General features: G+C 36.9%; 1 protein-coding gene across 2 annotated transcripts in view; it reads left to right on the forward strand.

The window, feature by feature from the left end:
* The window catches only part of LOC128202729 (calcium-dependent protein kinase C-like), a 123234-nt gene that overhangs the window by 55849 nt on the left and 40435 nt on the right, over nt 1-26950 (forward strand). For both annotated transcript variants that reach the window (XM_052903818.1, XM_052903809.1), the window contains exons 6-8: nt 13966-14122; nt 21612-21843; nt 26270-26392. In XM_052903818.1, coding sequence (XP_052759778.1) covers nt 13966-14122; nt 21612-21843; nt 26270-26392 — 512 coding nt within the window. The remainder of the gene's footprint in view (nt 1-13965; nt 14123-21611; nt 21844-26269; nt 26393-26950) is intronic.

Here is a 26950-nt window from a genome sequence, read left to right on the forward strand (position 1 = left end):
AGTAGAGCATGGGCCCTCCTATCTTGGGAATCTGTGAAACACATTGCTTTTATGTTTAATCATGCTACAAATTGTCCTCGTGTCCTACAAGATGAATGTATTTTGTCTCTGAAGGCAAATTAATATTTCCATCTTAGAGAAAGCAATTTAAGTGTCCAGCTTGCTTGATGGGGAATAGCCCACCCTGGTCTCCTATGCTGCACTTTCCGCTTTCCTGTCCACCAGATTTATTGCAAAACAGTTGTTTCAATTGCCATGTTCAAGTTTATTTTAAACATAAATTACATATTATGAAAGTGTGTTTGAGTGCCTCTGCATTAACTCATGAAAAATGGGGCACAATAGTACCATGTTGTGGGTTGTCACAAAGGGAAAATGATTTCATGCTTGTGTTGGTTTATGGTGTCCTGTTGTATTTGTTCAAGGAATGTGACTGTGTCCTCCTTCTTCAATATATAATCTTTTTCCATTGTCAGAATAATGTGTCTTTGCTAAAAATGGCGCTGTCATCCCCGCTAGTCACTCTTAATAGAGCAAAACCTTATGAATCAAATATTATTTCCATGTAATAGTATTTAAGAATATGATTATTTTATGATTTAGGAATGTGTAGTTGTTATTATGAATGCTGAGGGTCATTTTCCATTATAAATTGTATGATTCTGTCATTTCAGATGACAAATAACATCAATTTGGGTAAACTGGTCTGGAAATTGTCATCAGGTCACACGAATTGAAGGATCGTGATTTTCGTAATTCCCTTGTAACATAAATGATAGATGTATGCCGTCTGGTCTCAAAGTCTCAGACCATCCTGGTAGCCTCTAGCCTCCCTGCCACAAATGGGCTGATTCAATCAGTCTGCTGTCTCCGCTTAGAAACGAAAATAGCCTTAAACAAATATCTGATCATCTTCTCTTCAACTCTTTCCTCTGTCACAGAAATGCTCAGGTTATTTCAGTGAAGTCATTTATCATATAATTGTTATATTATACCTAGAGGTGAAATGGAGCAGGTTCTATAAGAGACATACCTTGGGGTGAAATGGAGAAGGTTCTATTAGAGACATTTGTAATACCTTTAGGTGAAATGGAACAGCTGGTTCTATTAGAGACTTTTGTAATACCTTGGGGGGAAATAGAGCAGTTTCTATAAGAGCCATTTGTGATACCTAGGGGTGAAAGGGAACAGGTTCTATAAGTGACATTTGTTAAACCTAGGGGTGAAAGGGAGCAGGTTCAATAAGAGACGTTAATGAGTTATACATAGGAGTGAAAGGAAACAGGTTCTATATGAGACATCAGTTATACCTAGAGTGAAATGGAACAGGTTCTGTAAGAGACTTCCATGGGTGAAAGTTTTCCGTATTAATACGGAATTCCGTATTTTCGGTTTTCTCAGAGGTCATTTTTCTAAATTGTGTAAATCCGGGGAGTTTTTCGGGGGGTGGAGGGGGTACCCCAAACCCCATCATCAACATCGCGATCTACTCAAAATCGAAGATAAAACAAAGTTAAATTTTCTGGTTTCCCAATTTCGTTCTATAAATAGCGTTGCCATAAGTGGTAAAATTTTGTCGGCGATATCAACGTTTCCGAAAATAGTCGTTTCTTTTCGTAAAAAAGCATTGTCATTCCAATGTTCTCCGAATAATCTCGGCAGTTTCCGCGCCAACAAAAACTTGGATGGCGGAAAAAGCCGGGTTTCGCCGAATATTTTCGGTCAGGATCCTTTACGACTTTTACGACATACCGCAAATTGGAGTCAAAAATAAACAATGAAATAAATCGAAATACTGCTGTCAAAATTGAACAATGAAGTTTGTACCCCCAGGGTATGATACTAAAGAGCTTGAACAGCCTGCGAACAACAAATGGAGGTGGCAATGGCTGTCAAAAGTCGATTTGAAGGGTGTGAAATTGTCCGATTGGTAACTTGATAAAATACAAAACTCTGTTCTTTAATTGTATTCTGTTTTTCATTTTTTTAACTTTTATTGAATGAGTTACAGAGTTAAATGAGCAAGAATTGAAGTATTGAGGGATGTTTCTGTCAGGGGCTTTATGTACATGTATGTTGACAAAAGCTGCCAGAAATATTAAAATATACAACATGGATTTGATTGATTAAAAGACAGGAAAGGCTTTGAAATGTGTTTAAAATGCTTAATTTCTGGAGCTTCCGGGGGCCTCTGGACCCCTGGCCAGGGCTATGCCCTGGACCCACCAGAGGCCCTGCGGCCCCCTGCCCCCCAGCTTAATTTTTCAGTATTTTGAAAATTTGCAACTTTCACCCATGGACTTCAGTTATACCTAGGGGTGAAACGGAGCAGGTTCAATAAGAGACATTTGTTAAACCTAGGGGTGAAACGGAGCAGGTTCAATAAGAGACATTTGTTATACCCAGGGGTGAAAGGGAGCAGGTTCAATAAGAGACATTTGTTAAACCTAGGGGTGAAACGGAGCAGGTTCAATAAGAGACATTTGTTATACCTAGGGGTGAAACGGAACAGGTTCTATAAGAGACATTTGTTAAACCTAGGGGTGAAAGGGAACAGGTTCAATAAGAGACATTTGTTAAACCTAGGGGTGAAACGGAGCAGGTTCAATAAGAGACATTTGTTATACCTAGGGGTGAAACGGAACAGGTTCTATAAGAGACATTTGTTAAACCTAGGGGTGAAATGGAACAGGTTCTATAAGAGACTTCAGTTATACCTAGGGTCGAAAGGGAACAGGTTCAATAAGAGACATATGTTAAACCTAGGTGTGAAAGGGAACAGGTTCTATAAGAGACATTTGTTAAACCCAGGGATGAAATGGAACAGGTTCTATAAGAGACATTTGTTATACCTAGGGGTGAAAGGGAACACGTTCTATAAGAGACATTTGTAATACCTTGGGGTGAAATGGAACCGGTTCTATAAGGGACATTTGTTTTACCTAGGGGTGAAAGGGAACAGGTTCTATAAGAAACATCAGTTATACCAAGGGGTGAAAGGGAACAGGTTCTATAAGAGACATCAGTTATACCTAGGTTTAAAAGGAACAGGTTCTATACAAGACATCAGTTATAACCTTGGGGCGAAAGGGAACAGATTCTATAAGAGACATTTGTTATACCCAGGGATGAAAGGGAACACATTCTATAAGAGACATTTGTTATACCCAGGGATGAAAGGGAACACGTTCTATAAGAGACATTTGTTATACATTCTATAAGAGACATTTGTTATACCCAGGGGTGAAAGGGAACACATTCTATAAGAGACATTTGTTATACCCAGGAGTGAAAGGGAACACATTCTATAAGGGACATTTGTTAAACCTAGGGGTGAAAGGGAACACGTTTTATAAGAGACATTTGTTAAACCTAGGGATGAAAGGGAACACATTCTATAAGAGACATTTGTTAAACCCAGGGGTGAAAGGGAACACATTCTATAAGGGACATTTGTTAAACCTAGGGGTGAAAGGGAACACATTCTATAAGGGACATTTGTTAAACCCAGGGGTGAAAGGGAACACGTTTTATAAGAGACATTTGTTAAACCTAGGGATAAAAGGGAACACATTCTATAAGGGACATTTGTTATACATTCTATAAGAGACATTTGTTAAACCCAGGGATGAAAGGGAACACGTTCTATAAGAGACATTTGTTATACATTCTATAAGAGACATTTGTTATACCCAGGGGTGAAAGGGAACACATTCTATAAGAGACATTTGTTATACCCAGGAGTGAAAGGGAACACATTCTATAAGGGACATTTGTTAAACCCAGGGGTGAAAGGGTTCCGGTTCTATAAGGGACATTTGTTTTACCTAGGGGTGAAAGGGAACAGGTTCTATAAGAGACATTTGTAATACCTTGGGGTGAAAGGGTTCCGGTTCTATAAGGGACATTTGTTTTACTTAGGGGTGAAAGGGAACAGGTTCTATAAGAGACATTTGTAATACCTAGGATTAAAGGGAACAGGTTCTATATGAGCCATCAGTTATACCTAGGGTTAAAGCAAACAGGTTCTATACGAGACATCAGTTATACCTAGGGTGAAAAGGAACAGGTTCTATAAGAGATCTTAGTTATACCTAGGGGTGAAAGGGAACAGGTTCTATAATGGATTGTATTACAGTAAAAATGCAATCGCTCGAGGACCCTGGGGACCGAGCCAAAACCTTGAGGGAACCGATGTTTGGAACGACCCAAATTTCAAATTTTATTATCCCCCGCCTTGAAAAGGCGAGGGGATATAGTAATGGTAGACGTGATTCCGTGCATGCGTGCGTGCGTGTGTGTGTGTGTCCGTCCGTCCGTCCCACATTCATTTCTTTGCATCTCCTCTTACATTTCTTATGCGATTTCTACCAAACTTTCACATATTGATGATCTTAAAGTGAAGCAGCTCATACTGTCAGGCTTTTGCGATTCAACCATTTTTAACTCGACTATTTGAAGAATAAGGAGAGCTATACTACTCACCCAAGCGTCGGCGTCGGTGTCAGCGTTGGCGTCACCCCTTGGTTAAGGTTTTGCGTGCAAGCACACATAGGTTAATATCTCAGCAACTACTTGAGGTATTGCATTGAGACTTTATACAATGGTACTCAACCATCCAACCTACTTAATTAACCAAGTTTGATAACTCTACTTTGCATTTAATGCCAATAATAGGCCTTTATTATTTGACTAAGAAATTCTGGTTAAGGTTTTGCGTGCAAGCACACATAGGTTAATATCTCAGCAACTACTTGAGGTATTGCATTGAGACTTTATACAATGGTACTCAACCATCCAACCTACTTAATTAACCAAGTTTGATAACTCTACCTTGCATTTAATGCCAATAATAGGCCTTTATTATTTGACTTAGAAATTCTGGTTAAGGTTTTGCGTGCAACCACACATAGGTTAATATCTCAGCAACTACTTGAGGTATTGCATTGAGATTTGATACAATGGTACTCAACCATCCAACCTACTCAATTAACCAAGTGAGATAACTCTAGTTTGCATTTAATGCAAAAAATAGGTCTTTTTTGTTTGACTAAGAAATTCTGGTTAAGGTTTTGCGTGCAAGCACACAGGTTAATATCTCAGCAACTACTTGAGGTATTGCATTGAGACTTGATACAATGGTACTCAACCATCCAACCTACTTAATTTACCAAGTTAGATAACTCTAGTTTGTATTTAATGCAAATAATTGCCCTTTATTATTCGACTCAGAAATTCTGGTTAAGGTTTTGCATGTAAGCACACATAGGTTAATATCTCAGCAACTACTGGATGAATTGCATTGAGACTTTATAAAATGGTACTCAACCATCCAACCTACTTAAATAACCAAGTAACCTGGTTGAACGGTCACCTGCTTTAAATGGCCACCTGCCTTAACGGGCCACTCCAAATTCCCCCCGTACGTTTTTACTATATAATGTACGTGCATTAAGCGGCCAACTGTCTAACGCGGCCACGGCCACTAATTTTTGTCCCCATGAAGCCATAAAATCACTAAATAGCGGCCACTAATCCCTTGTCATTGACACTTCCGCTTATAAATTTTCCAATACACAGCTTTATTTGCGTAAAAAAGTGTACGGAAAAGAGTGACGGGCTCGGATATCTCCTTCATCCCATGAAAATGAATATTGCATCACACGATTGACTTGCGTGTTTACTTATCGAGAAATCATGTTTATCACACTTGGGGAATGTTTTGATCAGAATTGACACAATTAATGACACAATTAATACGATAATTAAATCATTAAGAAGTGAACTACTAAATACCGACAAAATTACCGGTTATTATAAATTCACAGTTTGCATTGTCATTCGACGGCGTGAAACGAGTTACGATTTTTATTCACTTCAATATTATTTTTTTAAAGTGCACGGATTTCTACGAACGGATATTTACAATGCATTTTCTTGCAATATGAAAGCAATGGAAATCCAAACGCAAAAAGACAGAGGAAAATTACAGGAAATGTGTATGCACATGTAGTTGTGTAAATGTGTAGACTGATCTGAGGTGTGTTTTGTTTATGATATGCATCAACATTTATTTAATGTACGGACTACTTTAAAATGTAAACTTAAACAATGTGTATGTACATGTAGTTGTGTAGATGAGTAGACTGATATGTGGTGTGTTTTGTTTATGCCTTGTATCAACATTTATCAAATGTATTTTAAATACAAATTTGAAATAAAGTTATTTTATCTATACAAATGTATTTGTATTCAACCTTCTTCAATAATATTAATATTGATAAAGATGTTATTGATTGTGGTGTGAGGTGGTGGTTAAGATACATACTCCATCTCTGAATAAAGCTAAAGTGGCGGAAATGTCAAACCTGGATTAAGTGGGCACCTGTCTTAAGCAGCCACTTTGATCATTTCCCAAGGGTGGCCACTTAATACAGGTTTGCCTGTAATGGCCCTTTATTATTACACTTAAAAATTCTTGTTAAAATTTTGCATGTAACCACATTTATGTTAATATCTCCGCACATCACGTATTGCATTGAAATCTAATCTAAAAGTGATCCATGCATGTTTCGCCAAAACTTTCTAATCCTTTCACTGAAAAGCAGCGGAATAGTCGAGCGCGCTGTCTCTGTGAGAGCTCTTGTTGAAAGAGTTATAGCCCTTTGTTTATTTTACATTTAAAATTGGTTTCTTAGCAACTCCTCTTATGTTTTTCATGCGATTTCTACCAAACTTTCACAGATTGATATCATAAAGTGAAGCAGCGCATCTTGTCGTGCTTTCCTGATTTGACAATTTTTGTAAGAGTTATTGCCCTTTGCTTATTTTACATTTAAAATTGGTTTCTTCGCAACTCCTCTCACGTTTTTCATGCGATTTCTACCAAACTTTCACAGATTGATGATCATAAAGTGAAGCAGTGCATATTGTCGGGCTTTCCTGATTTGACAATTTTTGTAAGAGTTATTGCCCTTTGGTTATTTTACATTTAAAATTGGTTTCTTCGCAACTCCTCTTACGTTTTTCATGCAATTTCTACCAAACTTTCACAGATTGATGACTATATAGTGACGCAGCGCATATTGTCTGGTTTTTGCAATTTGACCTTTTTTGAAAGAGTTATTGCCCTTTCTTAATTTTTACGCATTTCTTATGTTCCTGAGAAACTACCCTTACCATTGATTGGCTTTCGTTACAAAAAATGCCCCCATGAGGTGGGGGATATAGCTTTCTGTGACTGCTCTTGTTATTTATTTATATTTCTCACATTTAACCTCTCGTCATTAACTTCTCATAATTATCTTCTCAAATGCCCTTATCAACTACTATCAGTCATGCATAAACAGTGATAAACGTTTGTTCACACCTTATCAAATTGCCTTTCAACTGTTATTGAAACTTTTACAATTTGCGAAAATTTTAACACCTAGAAATTGTTTGTTTATTTTGGAACACGTGTTCGGTAAAAAGGGTGAAATTATGACCTTGAGGGAGCCATAAGGTTTAGTTCATGATTTGTGTACTTGTGACCGACTATTTTGCTTGACTCCTCGACATATTTAGGTTTCGATGCAGTTTAGGTATATTTTATATGAAAATAGAAGGAAAAATGTTCGGGACCAAGCTCCTACCTCGAGTGACCGCCGGGTTCTCGAACGACCGCAGTTTTACGACAAGAGACATTTGTAATAAGTTAGGGGTGAAAGGGAATAGGTTCGATAAGAGACATTTGTAATAAGTTAGGGGTGAAAGGGGAGTTGTGGACAAAATGATTTAAGAAGCATAATTATAGAACCATTTCACTTTAACCTGTCATATATACACAGGCCCCAAATTTCTAGAAAAAATTGTAAGCATAACAAGCTCAGGTAACTTATTTCATTAAGCCAAATTTCCTACTTGATTTAACAAAATATTTTTATTTTTTATTGTGGTTTTATTGTAACGATGATTTCCCTTAAAAGTCTCTGAACTCAATTGAAAATCAATGTTACACAAACAGTCTTCCCGAAATGTGCTGGTCCGCCAAACATGTCCGGCAAATTTTGTACGGTCCGGCAGGTCTTCAGTAAATAACGGTCTGGATGACCGACATATTTTGAGACGACTAAAAAGCAAAAAGGTACCTGAAAGCAAAATGTCTTTAAAAACTGTTCGCTGATTATTTGCCTTAGAGGTAGTTCATGGATCCCATACTGATATTGACGTCACACAACAATGCCAAAAGTCTGCAATTTTCTATATGCAACCATGATGTTGATTATCAGGGATAAATGAGTAAATACGATACATCAGTAACGGAATTTTATTGCAACTGTTTTGATTGGTTCTTGGTTTGCAACAAGGTAAAATCAAAATCGTCAGCACTAAATATGCTTCGTTTTCGGTCAAAATGGCAGCGGTTGGTGGAATTACCGAAAGAAAAACCAGAAAGCACCTAAATGGCGGGGGTGTTTAAATATTTTTTTGTGAGACTAAGTGTGTTTATTTTTACTAAATAACTTGTCCACATAGTGTTTATATGGTTGTTTTTGTGAATTAAATCAGGAAAGCATTAAAACCAGTTGACATTCAATTTTTTTAAAAAGGCCAGAAGAGCTTATTCGATGGTAATGTGTATGTAGTATGTGCGTCCGTGCGTCTGTAAACAATTGCTTGTGAACATGATACAGTCTTCATTTTTGATTGTATGTCGATGAAACTTGTACAGTATTAAGATATCTATTAGAGCTCGGTTTCTTTCGAAAACCAGCCAGATCCGCCCATGCATGCCTAGATTATGGGCCTTGTAAGTATAAAAAATCAGTGTCTGTAAACAATTGCTTGTGAACATAATACAGTCTTCAGTTTTGATTGTATCTCGATGAAACTTATACAGTATCTAGATATCCATTAGAGCTTGGTTTCTTTCGAAAACTAGCCAGATCCGCCCATGCATGCCTAGATTATGGGCCTTGAAAGTATAAAAAATCAGTGTCTGTAAACAATTGCTTGTGAACACGATACAGTCTTCAGTTTTGATTGTATCTCGATGAATCTTATACAGTATCTAGATATCCATTAGAGCTTGGTTTCTTTCGAAAACCAGCCAGATCCGCCCATGCATGCCTAGATTATGGGCCTTGAAAGTATAAAAAATCAGTGCATCTGTAGACAATTGCTTGTGAAAACGATACAGTCTTCAGTTTTGATTGTATCTGGATGGAACTTGTACAATTTTAGATATCCATTAAAGCTCGGTTCCTTTTGAAAACCAGCCAGATCCGCCCATGCATAACTAGATTATGGGTCTTGAAAGTATAAAAAAAATGCTATTTTTAGCTAAGTCTATTTTTAGCCAAATCTACATGAGCGAAGTCTATTTTTAGCCAAGCTTACAGGTAAAATCACAATTGCTTGCGAATGTTTGTTCAAATTATGCCCCTGGGATCATTACTGGCCATGCCCCTGGGTTCACAGGTTTGGGATACGTAAATTGGGAAATATTAAAAACCTTTTTGTCTGAAACAGTTATGCAGATCCTTGATATTTTGAACAAGGCTCAATTTAGTGGTCCACTACAATGGTTGTTCAAATTATGCCCCTTGGATCAAAACTGGCACTGCCCCAGGGGTCACAAATTTCCTTATTTAAGGGACTAAAAAGAAATATTTTCAAAATCTTTTTTCAAACCACAAGGCCCATACCTTTGATATTTGTTGTTGAGCACCATATGAACCGTGTAGTAAAACATTTGAAATTAAGCCCCTTGGGCAAAAGCTGGCCCCATCCATTTGACTTACTTTTTAATTTTTAAAGCTACAGCATTGAAATTTTGACCATGTGTACAGTTTTGCAAACGAGCATCAATATTGTCCTCCCATGACCTTGACTTTGACCAACTTTTTATGCCCCCGAAGGTGGGCATATTAAAATCGCACCGTCCGTCCGTCCATCTGTCCGTCCGTCCTTCCGTGTCCGGGCTGTAACTTTCCCTTGTATGGACAGATTTTAAAATAACTTGCCACATGTGTTCCACATACCAAGACAACGTGTCGCGTGCAAGACCTGTGTCCCTACCTCAAAGGTCAAGGTCACATTTAGTCTTTATTCACAATGGATTGCTGCATATAGGACATAGAGTATAGGTTGTCGTGTCCGGGCTGTAACTTTCCCTTGTATGGACAGATTTTAAAATAACTTGCCACATGTGTTTCACATACCAAGACAAAGTGTTGCATGCAAGACCCGTGCCCCTACCTCAAAGGTCAAGGTCACACTTAGTCTTTATTCACAATGGAGTGCTGCATATAAGGACTTAGAGTATAGGTTGTGGTGTCCGGGCTGTAACTTTCCCATGTATGGACAGATTTTAAAATAACTTGCCACATGTGTTCCACATACCAAAACAACGTGTCGCGTGAACGACCCGTGTCCCTACCTCTAAGGTCAAGGTCACACTTAGTGTTTATTCACAATGGAGTGCTGCATATAAGGACATAGAGTATAGGTTGTCGTGTCCGGGCTGTAACTTTCCCTTGTATGGACAGATTTTAAAATAACTTGCCACATGTGTTCCACATACCAAGATGACGTGTCGCGTGCAAGACCCGTGTCCCTACCTCTAAGGTCAAGGTCACACTTAGGTGTTTATTCACAACAAAGTGCTGCATATAAGGACATAGAGTATAAGTTGTCGTGTCCGGGCTGTAACTTTCCCTTGTATGGACAGATTTTAAAATAACTTGCCGCACGTGTTCCACATACCAAGACGACGTGTCGCATGACAGACCCGTGTCCCTATCTCAAAGGTCAAGGTCACACTTGGGTGTTTATTCACAATGGAATGCTGCATATATAAGGACATAACAGTGTGGGTTGTCAACTATGGGTGGTATTTTTTATGTTTAGAGGCAATTTAAAATAACTTGCCATATGTATTTGACACGTAAAGGCAAGATCAACTTTTCATGTACTGACCTTGTTCATAGGTCAATGTCACAATCGGTGGCATTCGTCACATACTGTGACAGCTCTTGTTTATTTTTAAAGCTACAGAAATGAAATTTTGACCATGAGTACAGTTTTGAAAGCAAATATTTTTTACCCTCAGATTACCTTTACTTGGCACATATCAAAATAGTTCATGCAACTAATCTGCTTACAACACTTTCTGTCCTCAGAAGTTGAACATGCAGCGTTTTCAGCTAACCCAAATACAAAGAGCGAACTATATATTTGTTGCCTATTACTCATACGTACATGCTCTGCATTGAAAATGTCCACAAGAGCCATGCCAGTAGAGCATAGGCCCTCTTGGGCCTCTTGTCTACTCTGTGTACTATGTAATGACATATTTGTTTGGACAGGCAAATATATTTTCCGACAGGCAAAAACTTCCAAAGGGCCTGTCCGTTGGACAGGCAGAATTTTTACAATTTCGGGAAGATTGCACAAATGATAAAAAAACTAAGTTTGATCCTGTTACAAGGGACTTAAGATTTTGAGAAAATGGCCCCATATGCACAGCTTGAAAAGCAGTCCAGCAATGTTGTAATATGCTCTGCAGAGGGATTTTTAGTATTTAGAGTTTTATTATTTTAGTGATGTCAAAGAAGGTTGACCTGATCACATCTCTTATGGCAGTTAATTGTCTTCGAATCTTGTTACAGAAAATGGAAATTAGTGGGAAACATTATTCCAAATCCATGTTGACCAGAATAACTTAGCAATAATCGCAAATAATCTTTCTAGTGACTATCAGACTTGCATACAAATGGCTCTTAATGTCTTAATGATTGCAATTTGGAAGCTGGTCGAAAAAAGAACAGGCATCTGCACTTAAAACAATCCAGCAAAAAGCACAGAGAGGATTCCTTCAAAACATCTTTATATGTTGTCATTGTACTTTTTTTCTTGTTTCTGTATTTTTATATCCAACTCATTTCAATTGATATGGCAATCTCAGAAATAAAGGACATCAAATTAAAGTCATAATGAGGTAAACATGATATCAAATACCATGGCATGTCTAATTTAAGCAATGGAATTCAATCTTGATTCATATTCAATGTTACAAGCATTTGAATGAGTTTTGTACACAGGGAGAGAAAATGTTTTTCTTTTGGACCAGAAGTTGTATTGTTTCTGCAGACATGATGTGGTGTGGGAGTCTTGAGATATATTAATCTGGGCTTTTATGGCTACTGTGAGACTGGCAGGAGTACTTTGGCATGGTGGAGGTTTTCCCTGGCCCTCGCTCAGAGGTGGTAAATGGCTATTACTGCCAATTACGGACATCTATCAAACAGACACTTGCTTCAAGTTGCTGGGTCTGCACAGACACTTGCAACAATTTGGAGAGAAGTTTGCCAGACTCTGTACATCATTTTTTTCGACCACTTTAATTATAAGCAGTGCAATGTTAGGCAGCCTAAATGTAAGCTCCGTGCACTTCTAAATGTAGATAGTATTCCACAAGGATGCATGTGAAGGTTGCAGAATATGCATAGCAGCACATTTATTATTCTATTGTATTTTGTATTGAGTAACTGTCCATGTCAATCAGACTGTCAAGGTCAGCTCTTGCACCCCTTCTTCCAGAACCAAATTAGATATTGTTTAAATGTGATTTGGGGTGCTCCATCAAGAATTTTTGCCTATTTTTAGTCTGACCAGATGTATTTTGGCATACTTGGGTCGGGGGAGGGGGGACCTTAATCTGTTTACAGTGAAATATTTATAGTTGGCAACCTTTGGTAAGTGACCCTGAAACTGTGATCTCTATTGGATTAATGTCATTCTCAGAGCCTTCAGTACTGGTAAATATGGCAACTGCATTAGCGTCACAGGCCACAGTAAATCTGTCTGCTTATATCATTACAATGCCAATGGATATGGCTTCATGGTTATTTATTCGCTTGTCTAACTGGGAAAAATGAATCAAAATGTGTGTTATTGTCCATATAAACCCCCTGACATTTTAGTGTAATGCAATTTGCTAATTGACCATTCATTTGATGCTCCTTGCACTAAATACAGTGTAAGTGCGGTTTATATGAAGATTTCTATGAATATTCTTGGTTGTTTTACTTTGAATATACATGTTTACAAGTGTACTGAGATCTGTGGTACAGCTAATGTAATTAATAAATGTAATAAAACTACCACATACAACAGTAATATAGCTGCCATCCTTGACTGCTACAGTACAATCAGATCACTGTGTTTGAGGCCTCCAGATAGCCCACCAGTCATACATACCTCTGCTCTTAACCACTGTTGACCAGTGCTGACAGCCTTGTCTCATACAATATTCATGAGCTGTTTGTGCTGTCACTAATTATAATGTATTAATGTGTTGGTGCTCTATATTACTGCTTTCTAGTTCATCTTGTTCTTGACAGGAAAAAGAAAATATCCTCCTCCTCCTCCCAGATTAGGAAGTCCTTGACTGAATCATGTTTAAAGACAGCAATAATTGAAAGCATTAACTTGGCTTTTGTCTGCAAAATGTTGAAACTTTCTTTATCTTTGTCCCAAGAAGTGTTTCTCAAACCAACCAACCACAAACAGAGATAAAAGTTGTGACGTGGTCCTAAATAATATCATTCAATCTAAGTACTCTTGCTGCAGCTTGTTGAATTATTTTCTGCTCTTCGTAATGCAAGTGTTTTTGACATATTTTCTTGGTCATTTTTATATTGTTTATTGGTTACTGCAGGGCTACAATGTTCTTCTTCGGTACCATTATGTTAGTTTGAACTTGCAACAATTGTGATACTAAGAGAGTTACACCATTCCTGCTGTGTCACTCTCCTTGGAACAATGTTGCTTGAGAGAGTGGTTTTGTTTAGTGGTGTAAGCCAGATTATCCGGAAAATACTCACATGCTGGGCTTGGTGACCAAACACCTAACTCACTAATGTCTGGGATGAGAGTTAGAAGTGAGAATGCTAACCAATGTTTTACGCTCTATTTCAGTTCATGAAGCGAAGAACCTCATCCCCATGGACCCTAACGGTCTGGCTGACCCTTACGTGAAGGTAAAACTAATACCCAGTGAGGAGAACTCAAACAAGAAGAAGACGAAAACAATCAAAGCCACGCTAAATCCAGTTTGGGACCAGAAATTTGAGTTGTAAGTACTATATTTGTGTAGGCATTTTTCCCACAATAATTGACAAGTTGGTGTCTTAAGGTTTATCAGTAAAAGATGAGCTTCAGGCGAAAATAATTCAAGAGAAGTTTGTCTCTGAGTATGATTAATACAAATATTTGTTTGTGTCTGCAGGCAGACTACTGTTATCATGCTGATTGTCAAAGTTCCTTTTTTGGATTACAGTTACTCAACATTTTCCAAAACCCATTTATCAAAATTAGACTTGAATGAAACATACCCATGCAAATTCTTTCTCTTCTGGCTTCTTGGTTTAAAAAGTTTAGACAAATCCTGCTATGAAATATTGAGTTTTGAGCAAGTCTGGCAAAACAGCTTCACTCAGGTGCTTTATTGGATGGTAATATCTCGAGTGTTAAAACTGTATTTTCTCGACTATAAGACGGGGAAATTTGGTCCTGATTTTGAACCTTAAAGTAGGGGGCCCGTCTTACAGGCGAGTCTATAAGAATTTCATAAAGAATAGAGTCATAATCAGGAATATTCAACATAAGGTATTCAACTGACTGATTTTTTGTCTGTGGATGACACCCCAATAAAAGTGACACCATCACACCCATCGGATTAAGACGACCATAGATCTGCTTTGTTTCGCTACGATGAACACTCAATATAACACATGTTATCCAAACACGTTGTTTTTCACAGGAGACACATTTTGTTACCTTTAAAATAAAAATATTTTGACATTTTTTTTAAAAATGCATTGTTATTTTTTCTATGTCGTAAATAAAACTTACTTTTTCCTTACTATAATTAAGGCTTTGCATATATCATGCACGTGCATGTAACTAGCAGATTTCAATACATATTTCATTAATCGTTACATTATTTTATCCGCAATCATCAATGGTTATTTATTACTCAAAATTTAAGTCCCATCAACTGCAATCCAAACAAACACTTGCGAAAATATAACTCATTAACACATGTAATGGAATTTGTTCTGTTTGTTAGCTGCAGATCAAACAGTACACAGCACAACTGTGTAAAGATCAAAGATGCACTGCAATGGTTTATATTTAAATAGGTCAATCATATACCGTATGAACCCACTTAAATCCCAAAATTGCGTCTAGGCTGGTTCAAACATACCATACCATTGGAAAATAAAAATCAATAATCCCAAGCAAATGAACAAATTGAGTTGATATTTGACTGTTAAGCTTGAACATTATCACAGACTTGGAGAATTTCAAGTGCTGGATTTGCTTCAAAAATCTACCCCGTCTTATAAAGGAGTCGTCTTATAAACGAGTCGAGACAAAAACATCAGATTTCATGGGCAAAGTAGGGGGGTCGTCTTATAAGCAGATCGCCTTATAGTCGGAAAATACGGTACCTTTACAAACAAGTTTCTATATCACCCACAGCCAGAGGACCTGAGGCAGCCATGCAGATCTTACCACACAGTTTTCACTGTTAGATGAGTTCCATGATCATTTAAGTGTGTCAGCCTTCATGAGACCCCAATGAAATTTCTTTATAGCTCAATTAATTTTAAAATAAAACTTGGTTACATTTTTTCATTGACAAATAAAATAAAGTGGACAAAACAATTCATGGGGCTTCCAGTAAACGAGTAAGTGAATGGAAATTTCTAATCCATAAGGACATTCTAGTTTCTGGCTACAACATGGTGTTTTGTTTCTAAGATTGAGAATTTTGAGACATCAGTATGATCAGTATGTTTTGTTTTGATGAAATGTTCCTGGGGAGAATATCTTTGATGTGTCAAGAACACAACAACAAACCTCTCATATGATCATAAGTGTCCAGACTACAATGTCCCCCAGGTTTGGAACTTATGTTTGCTATGTAAATACTGCTTTCTGCCCCCGGGCTGCCCTGTCTGTATTCTGTGTTAGACTAGGTTGCCAGAATTATTCGAAAAGAACAGTTTGCGGCACCAAATTTGTCCTTCATCACGGACGAAGAATCTATCCATTAAACAATCCAAGGAGTATTAACAATGCTGATTGCAGAATGTGTTAAATGTTTCCATCAGGAACAGAAACTTTTCAAGCACATCATGTTTTCAAAACTAAATACTAAACTAATTGCAAAATGTTGAGTAAAAAGTCCAACGAGAAAATGGTGTTGCATCATGTGATCAAAATAACAAGCAAAAATTGCACATCTCACAGAGAGCAAAATGCCCAATCTTCAGAATTTTTTTGTAACTTTGACATTTTGTAAAAAAAATGTGTGATCAAATTACCAAGATTAAATACTCAAAGCATTGCTACTTAAAACATGGGATTTTGTACCTTCGACATTTGAAAGTGAGGCCATTGATAAGCAATGCATATCTCAAAACTTACTTTTAAGATTATAACAGCATTTCTGAGGAGAAATGAGAAACCATGGTTGAAGAATTTCCAGATTTTTGTTAAATAATAGAAGCAACAGGATAACCATTGAAATACAAAACTCTTGAACAAGTTATTTCACTCTAAGCTATTGAAAATTCATCAGGCGGTAAAAGGTCTTAGCATCATCATTTTGGTCTCGCTCCCTCGGGAAATCTTGTGGTGCCTTGCTCGGTGCTGTTTGTCGCCTTCACGTGACATAGCAGGAGCAATATTCAGTTGATATCCTATTTTGTGCTATTATACTAATTTAAATGATTCATTGAACGGGGTTTCTTGCAGCATTTAAATAGACATTACTGCACAGATCGATGGCAGTTGAAGGTACAAACATGCCGCATTTGAAAACTTTGCAATTACTGGAATAATAAGATGGAACAGAGAGGAAAAACTGTCTCTCATGAAACGATATGCAATTATGTATCGGCCTTACATGCAAGAGGGAGAATGATTGTATCAGTACAATAAAATATGCAGGACTTACAGCTGATATTAAAATGTCAAATTACGTCCAAGGTTGAAAATGCTTCATCTGCTCGATAAATACTTAGTAGGAATAGGAATAATCTCTTATTTCTCTGTACATGTTTTAGATTTAATCGGCCTAATCTGTCATAAAAGGAATTATGAAATTAGAAGGTATTTTCATGTATCTAAAAAAGTACTTAATGCATTATATAGTTTATTTATCTCTTCGAAGAAGTCAATCAACGTCAAGTTTTTCATGCCCTCTGTTCTGTCAAGCAGTCTACATAAGTTTGTCAATCCATTCAATTGACTGTTACGACTTCCTAGATGATCTTTTCACCTTAATAACAATGATAAACTATATGTCAGTTAAAATTCACAAATGGAATTACAAATTTTACAAATGATGACAATTGCAAGGGAGCGACAGCTGGTGAACTACAGCTATGACTTATTGCTATGTTAACTGTAGTCTAGCAATATTGAACAAACAGTTTGTATCATGTTATGTGATTGCACAAAATTAGAGGACTGAACACTCCCATGTTTTGAAACTGATGTGTTTTTTTTTAATATTATTGGTCTTGTTTGATTGTCTCTAGAGCCATGACTTTAATGATCCCTTGGAGAAAATCGAGGGAAGGTTTATACTGGGTTCTAATGCAGTGCATACAGTTTTTGTAACCAATCTTTGTATAAAAAGTCAAATTATTAGGTACTGAAATTCTGTCAAGTTTATTGCAATAAAAAGTCATCACTTCTGATAAAAATTAAAGTTGCGCTCTCACAGATTGACTGTTTTGAAAACTTTTTATTTTTATGTCTTAGAAGGAGCCAAATTTTGCATAAAAGTCTGGAACCGGTGATATGAGACTGCTGATGAAAGATCAGATCGCAGTTTTTAATATCAGCACTCGAAAATTGATGTTTTATGTCTAAAAGCGTTACTAACGCTTTAAGAAAAATGAAAATTTTGGCAGTTTTTTTTTGAGATCTGTTCTATTGTGTGTTATCCTAAATGACTGATTTGAAAACACTGATGCCAAAATCAACTGACTCCAAGACAAAAAATGAAAAAGTTGTCAAATCGGTCAATCAGTGAGAGTGCAGCTTTAAGGTCAGACCCAAAACTAGTTCTCGTTCAGTATATTATTGCAAAGGTAGACTTTGCAGGGATAAATGCTAGTAAGTGATATTCGCGATTTCTCGCATTAAAAAAACTGTCTAAATTGCATTCAAGATATATAAAGTGAGATGTTCTTGCACTCGCTCACAGTATGTGTATTTTGTGCCTTTTCACTTAGGCCACAACAAATTGATCATTTGTTCTATGGATTTTGCCCAAAAAAAGTAGGAGCGAGCGAGCGAAAAAAAAATTAAAATATTTTTTTTAAATTTCAGGCAATTCAGAGGCGAGCGCAAGGCGAAAAATAAAAAATAAATATAAAAAGTTTATTTCTTACCAAATATATCATGCAATATGTCAAGAAATGCTTTTTAATTGCAAACATAGGTTCTTAGTTTAAATATAAATTAAAAGGTTTTGATTGTATCACATGAAAATCTGTCTCAATATATAAAAAATGGCAATAAGATCCAGTGCTTAACTATTAACTTCAATTTAAGCATGGATATATTGTAAAGACAACATTCCTCATAGTAACGTGCAATTATTCGAAGACCAAAAAGAAAACTATTGTATTCATCCCGTAACTTAATACTATCACAAAAGAATTTTTAGCTCCACTGGCCGAAGGCCATGGAGCTTATGTCGTCACAGATTGTCCGTCGTGAGTACGTGCGTGCGTAAACTTTTACTTTAAACGACATCTCCTCTGAAACTGATAAGCGGATTTTGACAAAACTTCACAGGAATGTTCCTTTGGTGGTCCTTTACCTTAATTGCTCAAATGGTTCCGGTCCATTGCACAATATGGCCGCCAGAGCTAAAAATAGCAAAATCTTTAAACGACATCTCCTCTGAAACGGTTCGGCAGATTTTGATGAAACTTGACAGTAATGTTCCTTGGGTGGTCCTTTATTAAAATTGCTCAAATGGTTCTGGTCCATTGCACAATATGGCCGCCACAGCTAAAAATAGCAAAATCTTTAAACGACATCTCCTCTGAAACGGATAGGCAGATTTTGATGAAACTTGACAGAATTGTTCCTAGGGTGGTCCTTAACCAAAATTGCTCAAATGGTTCCGGTCCGCTGCACAACATGGCTGCCAGGGCAAAAAAATAGAAAAACCTTTAAAGAACATCTTCTCAGAAACCGATGATCAGATTTTGATGAAACTTAAAAGAAATGTTCCTTGGATGGTCCTTTATCAAATTTGCTTCAATGGTTTCGGTCCACTGCACAAGATGGCCCCCAGAGGTAAAAATAGAAAAACCTTTAAACGACTTCTCCTCAGAAACCGATGATCGTATTGCAATGAAACTTGACAGTAATGTTCCTTGGGTAGTCCTTTATTAAAATTGCTCAAATGGTTCTGGTCCATTGCACAATATGGCCGCCACAGCTAAAAATAGCAAAATCTTTAAACGACATCTCCTCTGAAACGGATAGGCAGATTTTGATGAAACTTGACAGAATTGTTCCTTGGGTGGTCCTTAACCAAAATTGCTCAAATGGTTCCGGTCCGCTGCACAACATGGCTGCCAGGGCAAAAAAATAGAAAAACCTTAAAGAACATCTTCTCAGAAACCGATGATCAGATTTTGATGAAACTTGACAGAAATGTTCCTTGGGTGGTCATTAACCAAAATTTGTTAAATGGTTCCAGTCCACTGCACACCATGGCTGCCAGAGCTAAAAAATAAAAAAAACTTTATACGACTTGTCGTCGAAACCGATGACCTTTTTTCGATAAAACTTGACAGAAATGTTTGTTTGGTGCTCCTTTACTCAAATTGCCCAAATCATTTCGGTCCACTGCACAACATGGCAGCCAGAGCTATTAAAGTAAAAAAAATTTTTAAATAACTTCTCCTCAAAAATTGATGATTGTATTTCTATGAAACTTGACGAAAATGTTCGTTAGGTGGTCTTTGCTTGAACCTTTTGGCCAGTGGAGCACAGGCACTGATGTGCCTCTTGTTTTAAGACTAGTAAGAGTAATTCATCATTTGAGCATTTCCAAAAAGTGACTTTGACATTGAGAATTAAAAACTGAGAAATGCATTTTAGAATTTAAAAAATAACTCACGGGAACATGTTCATTTGTTGTTGGTCGAGTGTCCGTGTATTTTAATATAAGTTTTGCACTCAAAATCTGATTTAGTTATTATTTAACACTAAATTTTGAGTACAAAACAATGAATTACTTAAAACACACATAAATAATTATTGCCTTCGACGCTGTCAAACTTTTGTTGTTTACTGAAAACTATAATCCATTGACTATGACACTGATTTTTAATTAAAAATGTGTATTTTACATTTACGAAAACTGAAAGTATCCTGCAAGGTGCAAATTAATACCGGAAATAAATAACAACGGTGCTTCCTGCAAAATTTTCCCGACAAAAAAGACTTTCAACAAATATCGGCTGTTTTGCGGTTACCCGGACCTGATTTTGTCCTGACACGAGGAAAGTTTGCTCGCGGGGAATGAAAGCATGGAAATACCTTCAAAAAAGGGCGAAGTTGACGTTGCAGGTTTAGATTTTAAGTAAAAAAACTTCAGAAAATAGAGGAAATTCAGAAGTAAAAAAAAATTAATAATATGCGTGGCCAAATAGTATGTGCGGGCGCAAAAAAAGTTTTTTTTATTTTTTTTTCGTTTTTCGAATTTTAGGTGCGGCAAATCCGACGAACAAATGATCAATTTGTTGTGGCCTTATGTTGTTTATCAAACTGCAGCATCGTTGTCCCCTATGAATTACGGTGTTGCTTTCGACTATGGTCTACCTGTACATTATCATTTTTTTTCATGTATATGTGGGTTTCAAACTGCAGCTAATAAGCATCTACAATATCAGAATCTTTCTGAAAATCTCACATTTAAATTCTCATACCAATTTTGGACAATGGGAGCAATTTTCCCATTGAAAATCTCACATAGAATTTACCCTGCTTTGTCTCAGAAATGAGCTGGTTTTCATGCAGGATATTTTTTTCTTGTAATTTTCTAGACATTCTGTTGGAAATGACAAATATGGACCATTAAAAAAAGCATTGAAAATCATTAAAACATTATTTCCAGAACTTTTAATTGGCTAAGTTCAGACATTTAACAGTGATTGAAGTTAACACAAGTCCGCAATTCCTGCACTCTTAAAATGCTTCCTTAGGCTTGCCCAAATTCTGGACATTATATATAAATTAATTTTTTATTACATTAATCACTAGTATAAGGATTCAGGCTTTTTGATCCAAGTCTTATTCCGATCACACACAGTATACATAGCTATGTTGCATTGACATAAAGGATACCTTTTATTACTAGTAATGAATAATGACCCTTTTGAACAGCCTTTAATTCACAAATTAGTCATATTACTCTTTTACACTGCCTTTTGTCTTTTAAATGCCTTTTATTCCCCCAAATGTCCATTGATGCTTATTATACATTACCTTATAACCAATCTCATATCTTCCAGCACCCTGGCACCTGATGACTTCTCAAAACGTGTCTCACTTGAGATCTGGGACTGGGACAGGACCACACGCAATGACTTCATGGGCGCGTTATCTTTCGGGATTTCGGAGATCATTAAGGAGCCCGCAGAGGGATGGTTTAAGCTGCTCAGCCAGGAAGAGGGAGAGTTTTACGGGATGCCAGTTGTGGACGATGTCACTGCTAATATTCAGATTGCTCGCGCAAAGTTTGAGGTATACAATTGGGTTTGAATTGATTAATAACAGGTATTTGAGAGGCTGAATAGGATGGCTGCGAATTTTGACATTTTTTCATTGCATCCTCCTATCTATTGTGTTAGTGGTATGAAGTTTTGCCCCCAATTTTTATGCTACCCTTCGAAGAAGAGAGGGGTATATTACTTTGCACATGTCGGTCGGTAGACCAAAGCTTGTCCGAGTGATAGATCAACAATTCGTAGACCTATGGTCATTAAACTTGACATGAAGGTTCAGCATAACCAGTAGATGACCCCGATTGATTTTTAGGGGATTGGGTCAAAGTCACAGTGACCTTTCATGAGAAATGGCTGTCAAAGCTTGTCCAAGTGATAACTAAACAATGCCTGGACCTATGCTCATTAACTTGACATGGAGGCTGGCCCTGACCAGAAGATGATCCCTGTTGATTTAAAGGGTCGTCAAGTCCAATGTCAAGGTCACAGTGACCTTAAATGCTAAAAGGTTGTCCAAGTGATAACTCTACAATGCCTGCACCTATGGCCCTCAAATTTGACTTATAGGTTGGGCCTGACCAGTAGATATTGTTTTTATGGGTCATTTTGTCAAAGGTAAGCTCGAAAATGACCTTGAATGCAAACATGGCAATTCCTGGAGTATGGTCATCCAACTTTACATGAAGATTGGGCCTGACCAGTAGTTGACCCATATTTATTTTAGGGGTCATCGTGTCAAAGGTCAAGGCCACAGTTACCTTGAATGTAAAAAGGTAGTCCATGTGATAACTCTGCAATGCTTGCAGACATGGCCCTCAAATTTGACTTATAGGTTGGGCCTGACCAGTAGATATTGTTTTTATGGGTCATTTTGTCAAAGGTAAGCTCGAAAATGACCTTGAATGCAAACATGGCAATTCCTGGAGTATGGTCATCAAACTTTACATGAAGATTGGGCCTGACCAGTAGTTGACCCATATTTATTTTAGGGGTCATCGTGTCAAAGGTCAAGGCCACAGTTACCTTGAATGTAAAAAGGTAGTCCATGTGATAACTCTGCAATGCTTGCAGACATGGCCCTCAAACATGACTTTGAGGTTAGTCCTGACCAGTAGATGACCCCTATAGATTTTAGGGTCATAAGGTCAAAGGTCAAGACCACAGTGACCTTGAACCCAAAAAGCTTATCTGTGTGATAACTTGTCAAATCATGCACCCATGGCCCTCAAACTGGACATTTAGGTTTGGAGTGACTAGTAGATGACCCCTATGGATTTTGAGGTCATAGAGTCAAAGGTTAATTTCACAACTCATGTTGGTCATTGAAATTTACGTCATATTTACTTTTTCCCTGCTGCTAAGAGGATACATGTTTATCTGCAAATATCAGTCATCATCTAAACATAATCAAAACTGTACCTACTATCTTCACACTTTGAATGGTTATAATCTTAAAACTGTCTCAAAGGCATCCAATGTCTATGAAAAATCAGTTGTCGTTTTGGTCATGCAATTATTTCATTTAATTGTCCAAATATTTCTGACAACATGGCCCTCAGGGGGGTATAATGTTTGACAAATATCTCTTGTTCTTGTATATTTTTTGCCTGCTTCCTATCTATGCAGGGGTCCTATACACAGTGATTTACGGTATACAGCCCAGCAGATTTCAAAATATGGAATGTTTTTTTGCTCCGTTAGAACTTAATTCTCTCATATATTATATTGATATAGATTTTTGAACAAGAGTTGTTTTAAAGCAAGAAGTGCATTTGAGTTATTTCGCAAGGATTTTATGTTGTGCTCAACTGCCTCTGACATATTTATTGACCTAATGTATAAAAAAAGGTAACACACACAATTTGGTTAAAATGTAACGATATACATTGGGCAAAACAAAAAAAAAAATTTATTTTGTGTACCTTGATTATCTGTGAGGACATATTCGACTCAAGTCGAGTGCAGTCGAGACCTGCTAACAATCCATCAAATTCTTGTACAACCTCCCAGAACAAAACACAGTACTGAGAACTACTTTTATTTTGTACATTACTGAATTAACTCACTTAAACGACATGTTCTTACATATTTTTTATGCCCCCACAAAGTGGCGGCATATAGGGTTGCCCTTGTCCGTACGTACGTACGTCCCGAAGATTGTTTCCGATCTAATTCTTGAAAACCGTTTGTCCAATCCTCACCAAACTTTAAACACATGTTTGTGACCATAATATCTTGATCAAGTTCGATAGTCATGGAAATCGCTTTAGTCATTTAGGAGTTACGGCCTTTTTTTGCCAAAAATACTTCAAAAATATATGTTTCCAATCTAATTCTTGAAAAGTATGTGTCCAATCCTCACCAAACTTTACATACATGATTGTGACCATAATATCTTGATCAAGTTCGATAGCCATGGAAATCGCTTTTGTCATTTAGGAGTTACGGCCCTTTATTTGCAAAAAAAGACTTGAAAAATACGTCCCGAAGATTGTTTCCGATCTAATTCTTGAAAACTGTTTGTCCAATCCTCACCAAACTTTTAACACATGTTTGTGACCATAATATCTTGATCAAGTTCGATAGCCATGGAAATCGCCTTAATCATTTAGGAGTTAGGGCCCTCAGATTATCCTGAATAATCATTATGGCTTATTTTCTGTGACAAAAAATCGAAGTGGGGGCATCCGTGTCCTATGGACACATTTCTAGTTTTTTTAATTAAGCACTGTTTTATATGTCATTTTACAGTCATGCAATAATTGAACTAATAATAAATGACCTGGCATCAGCAGAGTTGAACGAGGACATATTGCGCAATTGTATTTTGCAATGTGCATTGAATGCAGATTTACAATGTGTAAATAGAATAAATACAATAAAATGAAAGAGTGCACTTTTTAAAGACAGGTTTGAATATTCAATATTCTAGAGATGAAATTTGCTTAATGAATGCCATTCCCAAGTATCCGGTGAGGGTTTTTTCATAATACCTGCACACATTCTGACAGTTATTGGAAAAAGCATTAATTAATACAGACATTTTGCATTAAAGGTGAATGCAATTTCATCATGTAACATGTTCTTTGTTGTTCTTTGAACTGCTTCTTAATTATCACATAGTTGTTAGCTTTACAGAATTTGAGTGATTTTTTAATAAGCTATTCAGAGTCAAAGCATTGAAGAATTTATAAAAAGAGGAAATTACTTCAGCGGGCATTCAATATGAAATTAATTGAACATAATTCCTAAAATTGGTAAAGACAAGTTTTCTTAAAATGAGCCTTGCGGAGTCTTTATCAATTTTAGTAAACAAGTTTAATCAATTTCGTAATGAAGACCATGAATGTCATATTTTATTTATATCATAAATGCTAATTTCATCATTTACAATTCATAAAACCTCACTACATAGAGCGCATATTTTCACCGCTATTCATTTTTGAACTCATGTCAAAAGTTATTACACTCAATATATATTAGTAAATATATTATGCAGGTATTCTATGATCATTACGTCATTTTTGTGTGTGTATTTTTGTGTCTGTCTTTTTTCTCTGTTCACTGAATCTCCTCAATAGTATTGGGATTTAAGTAATCACATTTGAACCAATTTGCTTGAATATGCACAGTTATGATCTAAATTATGTATAGCGAATCCATTTCGTAGGCAAGACCCTCTGGTTTCCTTGGGAATGGTTTTATAATACTTAATGAATGATTGAGTCTAGCGTATCAAAGAAATGGTGACTTAAAACTATCGAAATCTTACCAAAAATGGGATGCGACGACACATATTATCAGGTTTGTAGCTTAATGATAGATTGTTTCAGCACTTTAGGGATTATTGTTTCCACTCATGAATCATTTAGTTGGATTTAATTTTCTTTTGGAAAAGAGGGAGTGATATTTTTAGGGGGCAAATGTCATGTTGTTCATTTCTGACATTCATTCTGATTTGGGGATTTTTTGTCTTAAAGCTACACACTCACAGATTTATCATTTTGACAACTTTTTTTATTTTGTTGTCTTTGAATGAGCCATTTTTTTGTGTAAATGTCTGGAAATCAGTGATATAAGACTGCCGACAAAAGATCAGATCACAGTTTATCATATTTACGTTTGAAAATTGATGATTTATGGCTAAAGTTTTAAGAAAAACAAAATTTCTTGTAGTTTGTTAAACAATTGAGATCTGTTTTTTCATGTATTATCTGATATGACTAAATTGAAAGCATTGATGCCAAAATCAGCTAATGCTGAGATTTTTTTTTTGAACGTGACAACCTGTGAGAGTGCAGCTTTAAAAAAGATTTATTTTTTAGGGGGGGGGGTAATTTAAATGAATGTAATAAAATGGTACCGGTACACAAACAAAAAATTAATAAAAAAATCAATTAAAAATAACGTTTGTAAAATAATCACATGTCACTTTTTTTTCTCAGGAGACAAAGATTGACCGGCGGCCTGAACCAGTGGACTTGCCTCAAAACATGAGCAAGCAGGACATTGTCCGAGCCTCAGACTTCAACTTCCTCACAGTGCTTGGCAAGGGCAGCTTTGGCAAGGTAAAAGCTATTTTTTATTGTGCCAAAAGGAGCTGGGGAATGATAACTGCCTATTAATTTTGTAAACGCAGCTTTGGCAAGATCATTTCCTTTTTTGGTGGCAAAGGTAAATTTGGCATGGTAATTAAGAATTTTTTATGCCAAGGGCAGCTTTGGTAAGGACACTGCCTCTTTATTGTGGCAAGGGCAGCTTTGGCAAGGAAATTGCCTCTTCATTGCGGCAAGGGAAACCTTGGCAAGGAAATTGCCCCTTCATTGCGGCAAGGGAAGTCTTGGCAAGGAAATTTCCCCTTCATTGCGGCAAGGGAAGTCATGGCAAGGAAATTGCCCCTTCATTGCGGCAAGGGAAGCCTTGGCAAGGAAAATGCCCCTTCATTGTGGCAAGGGAAGTCTTGGCAAGGAAATTGCCCCTTCATTGCGGCAAAGGAAGGCTTGGCAAGGAAATTGCCCCTTCATTGAGGCAAGGGAAGTCTTGGTACGGAAATTGCCCCTTCATATCGGGAAGGGCAGCTTTGGTTAGGAAATTAAATCTTCATTGCGGCAAGGGCAGTTTTGGCA

Source organism: Mya arenaria, chromosome 2, assembly GCF_026914265.1.
Source record: "Mya arenaria isolate MELC-2E11 chromosome 2, ASM2691426v1".
NCBI classification, from domain to species: Eukaryota; Metazoa; Mollusca; class Bivalvia; order Myida; family Myidae; genus Mya; species Mya arenaria.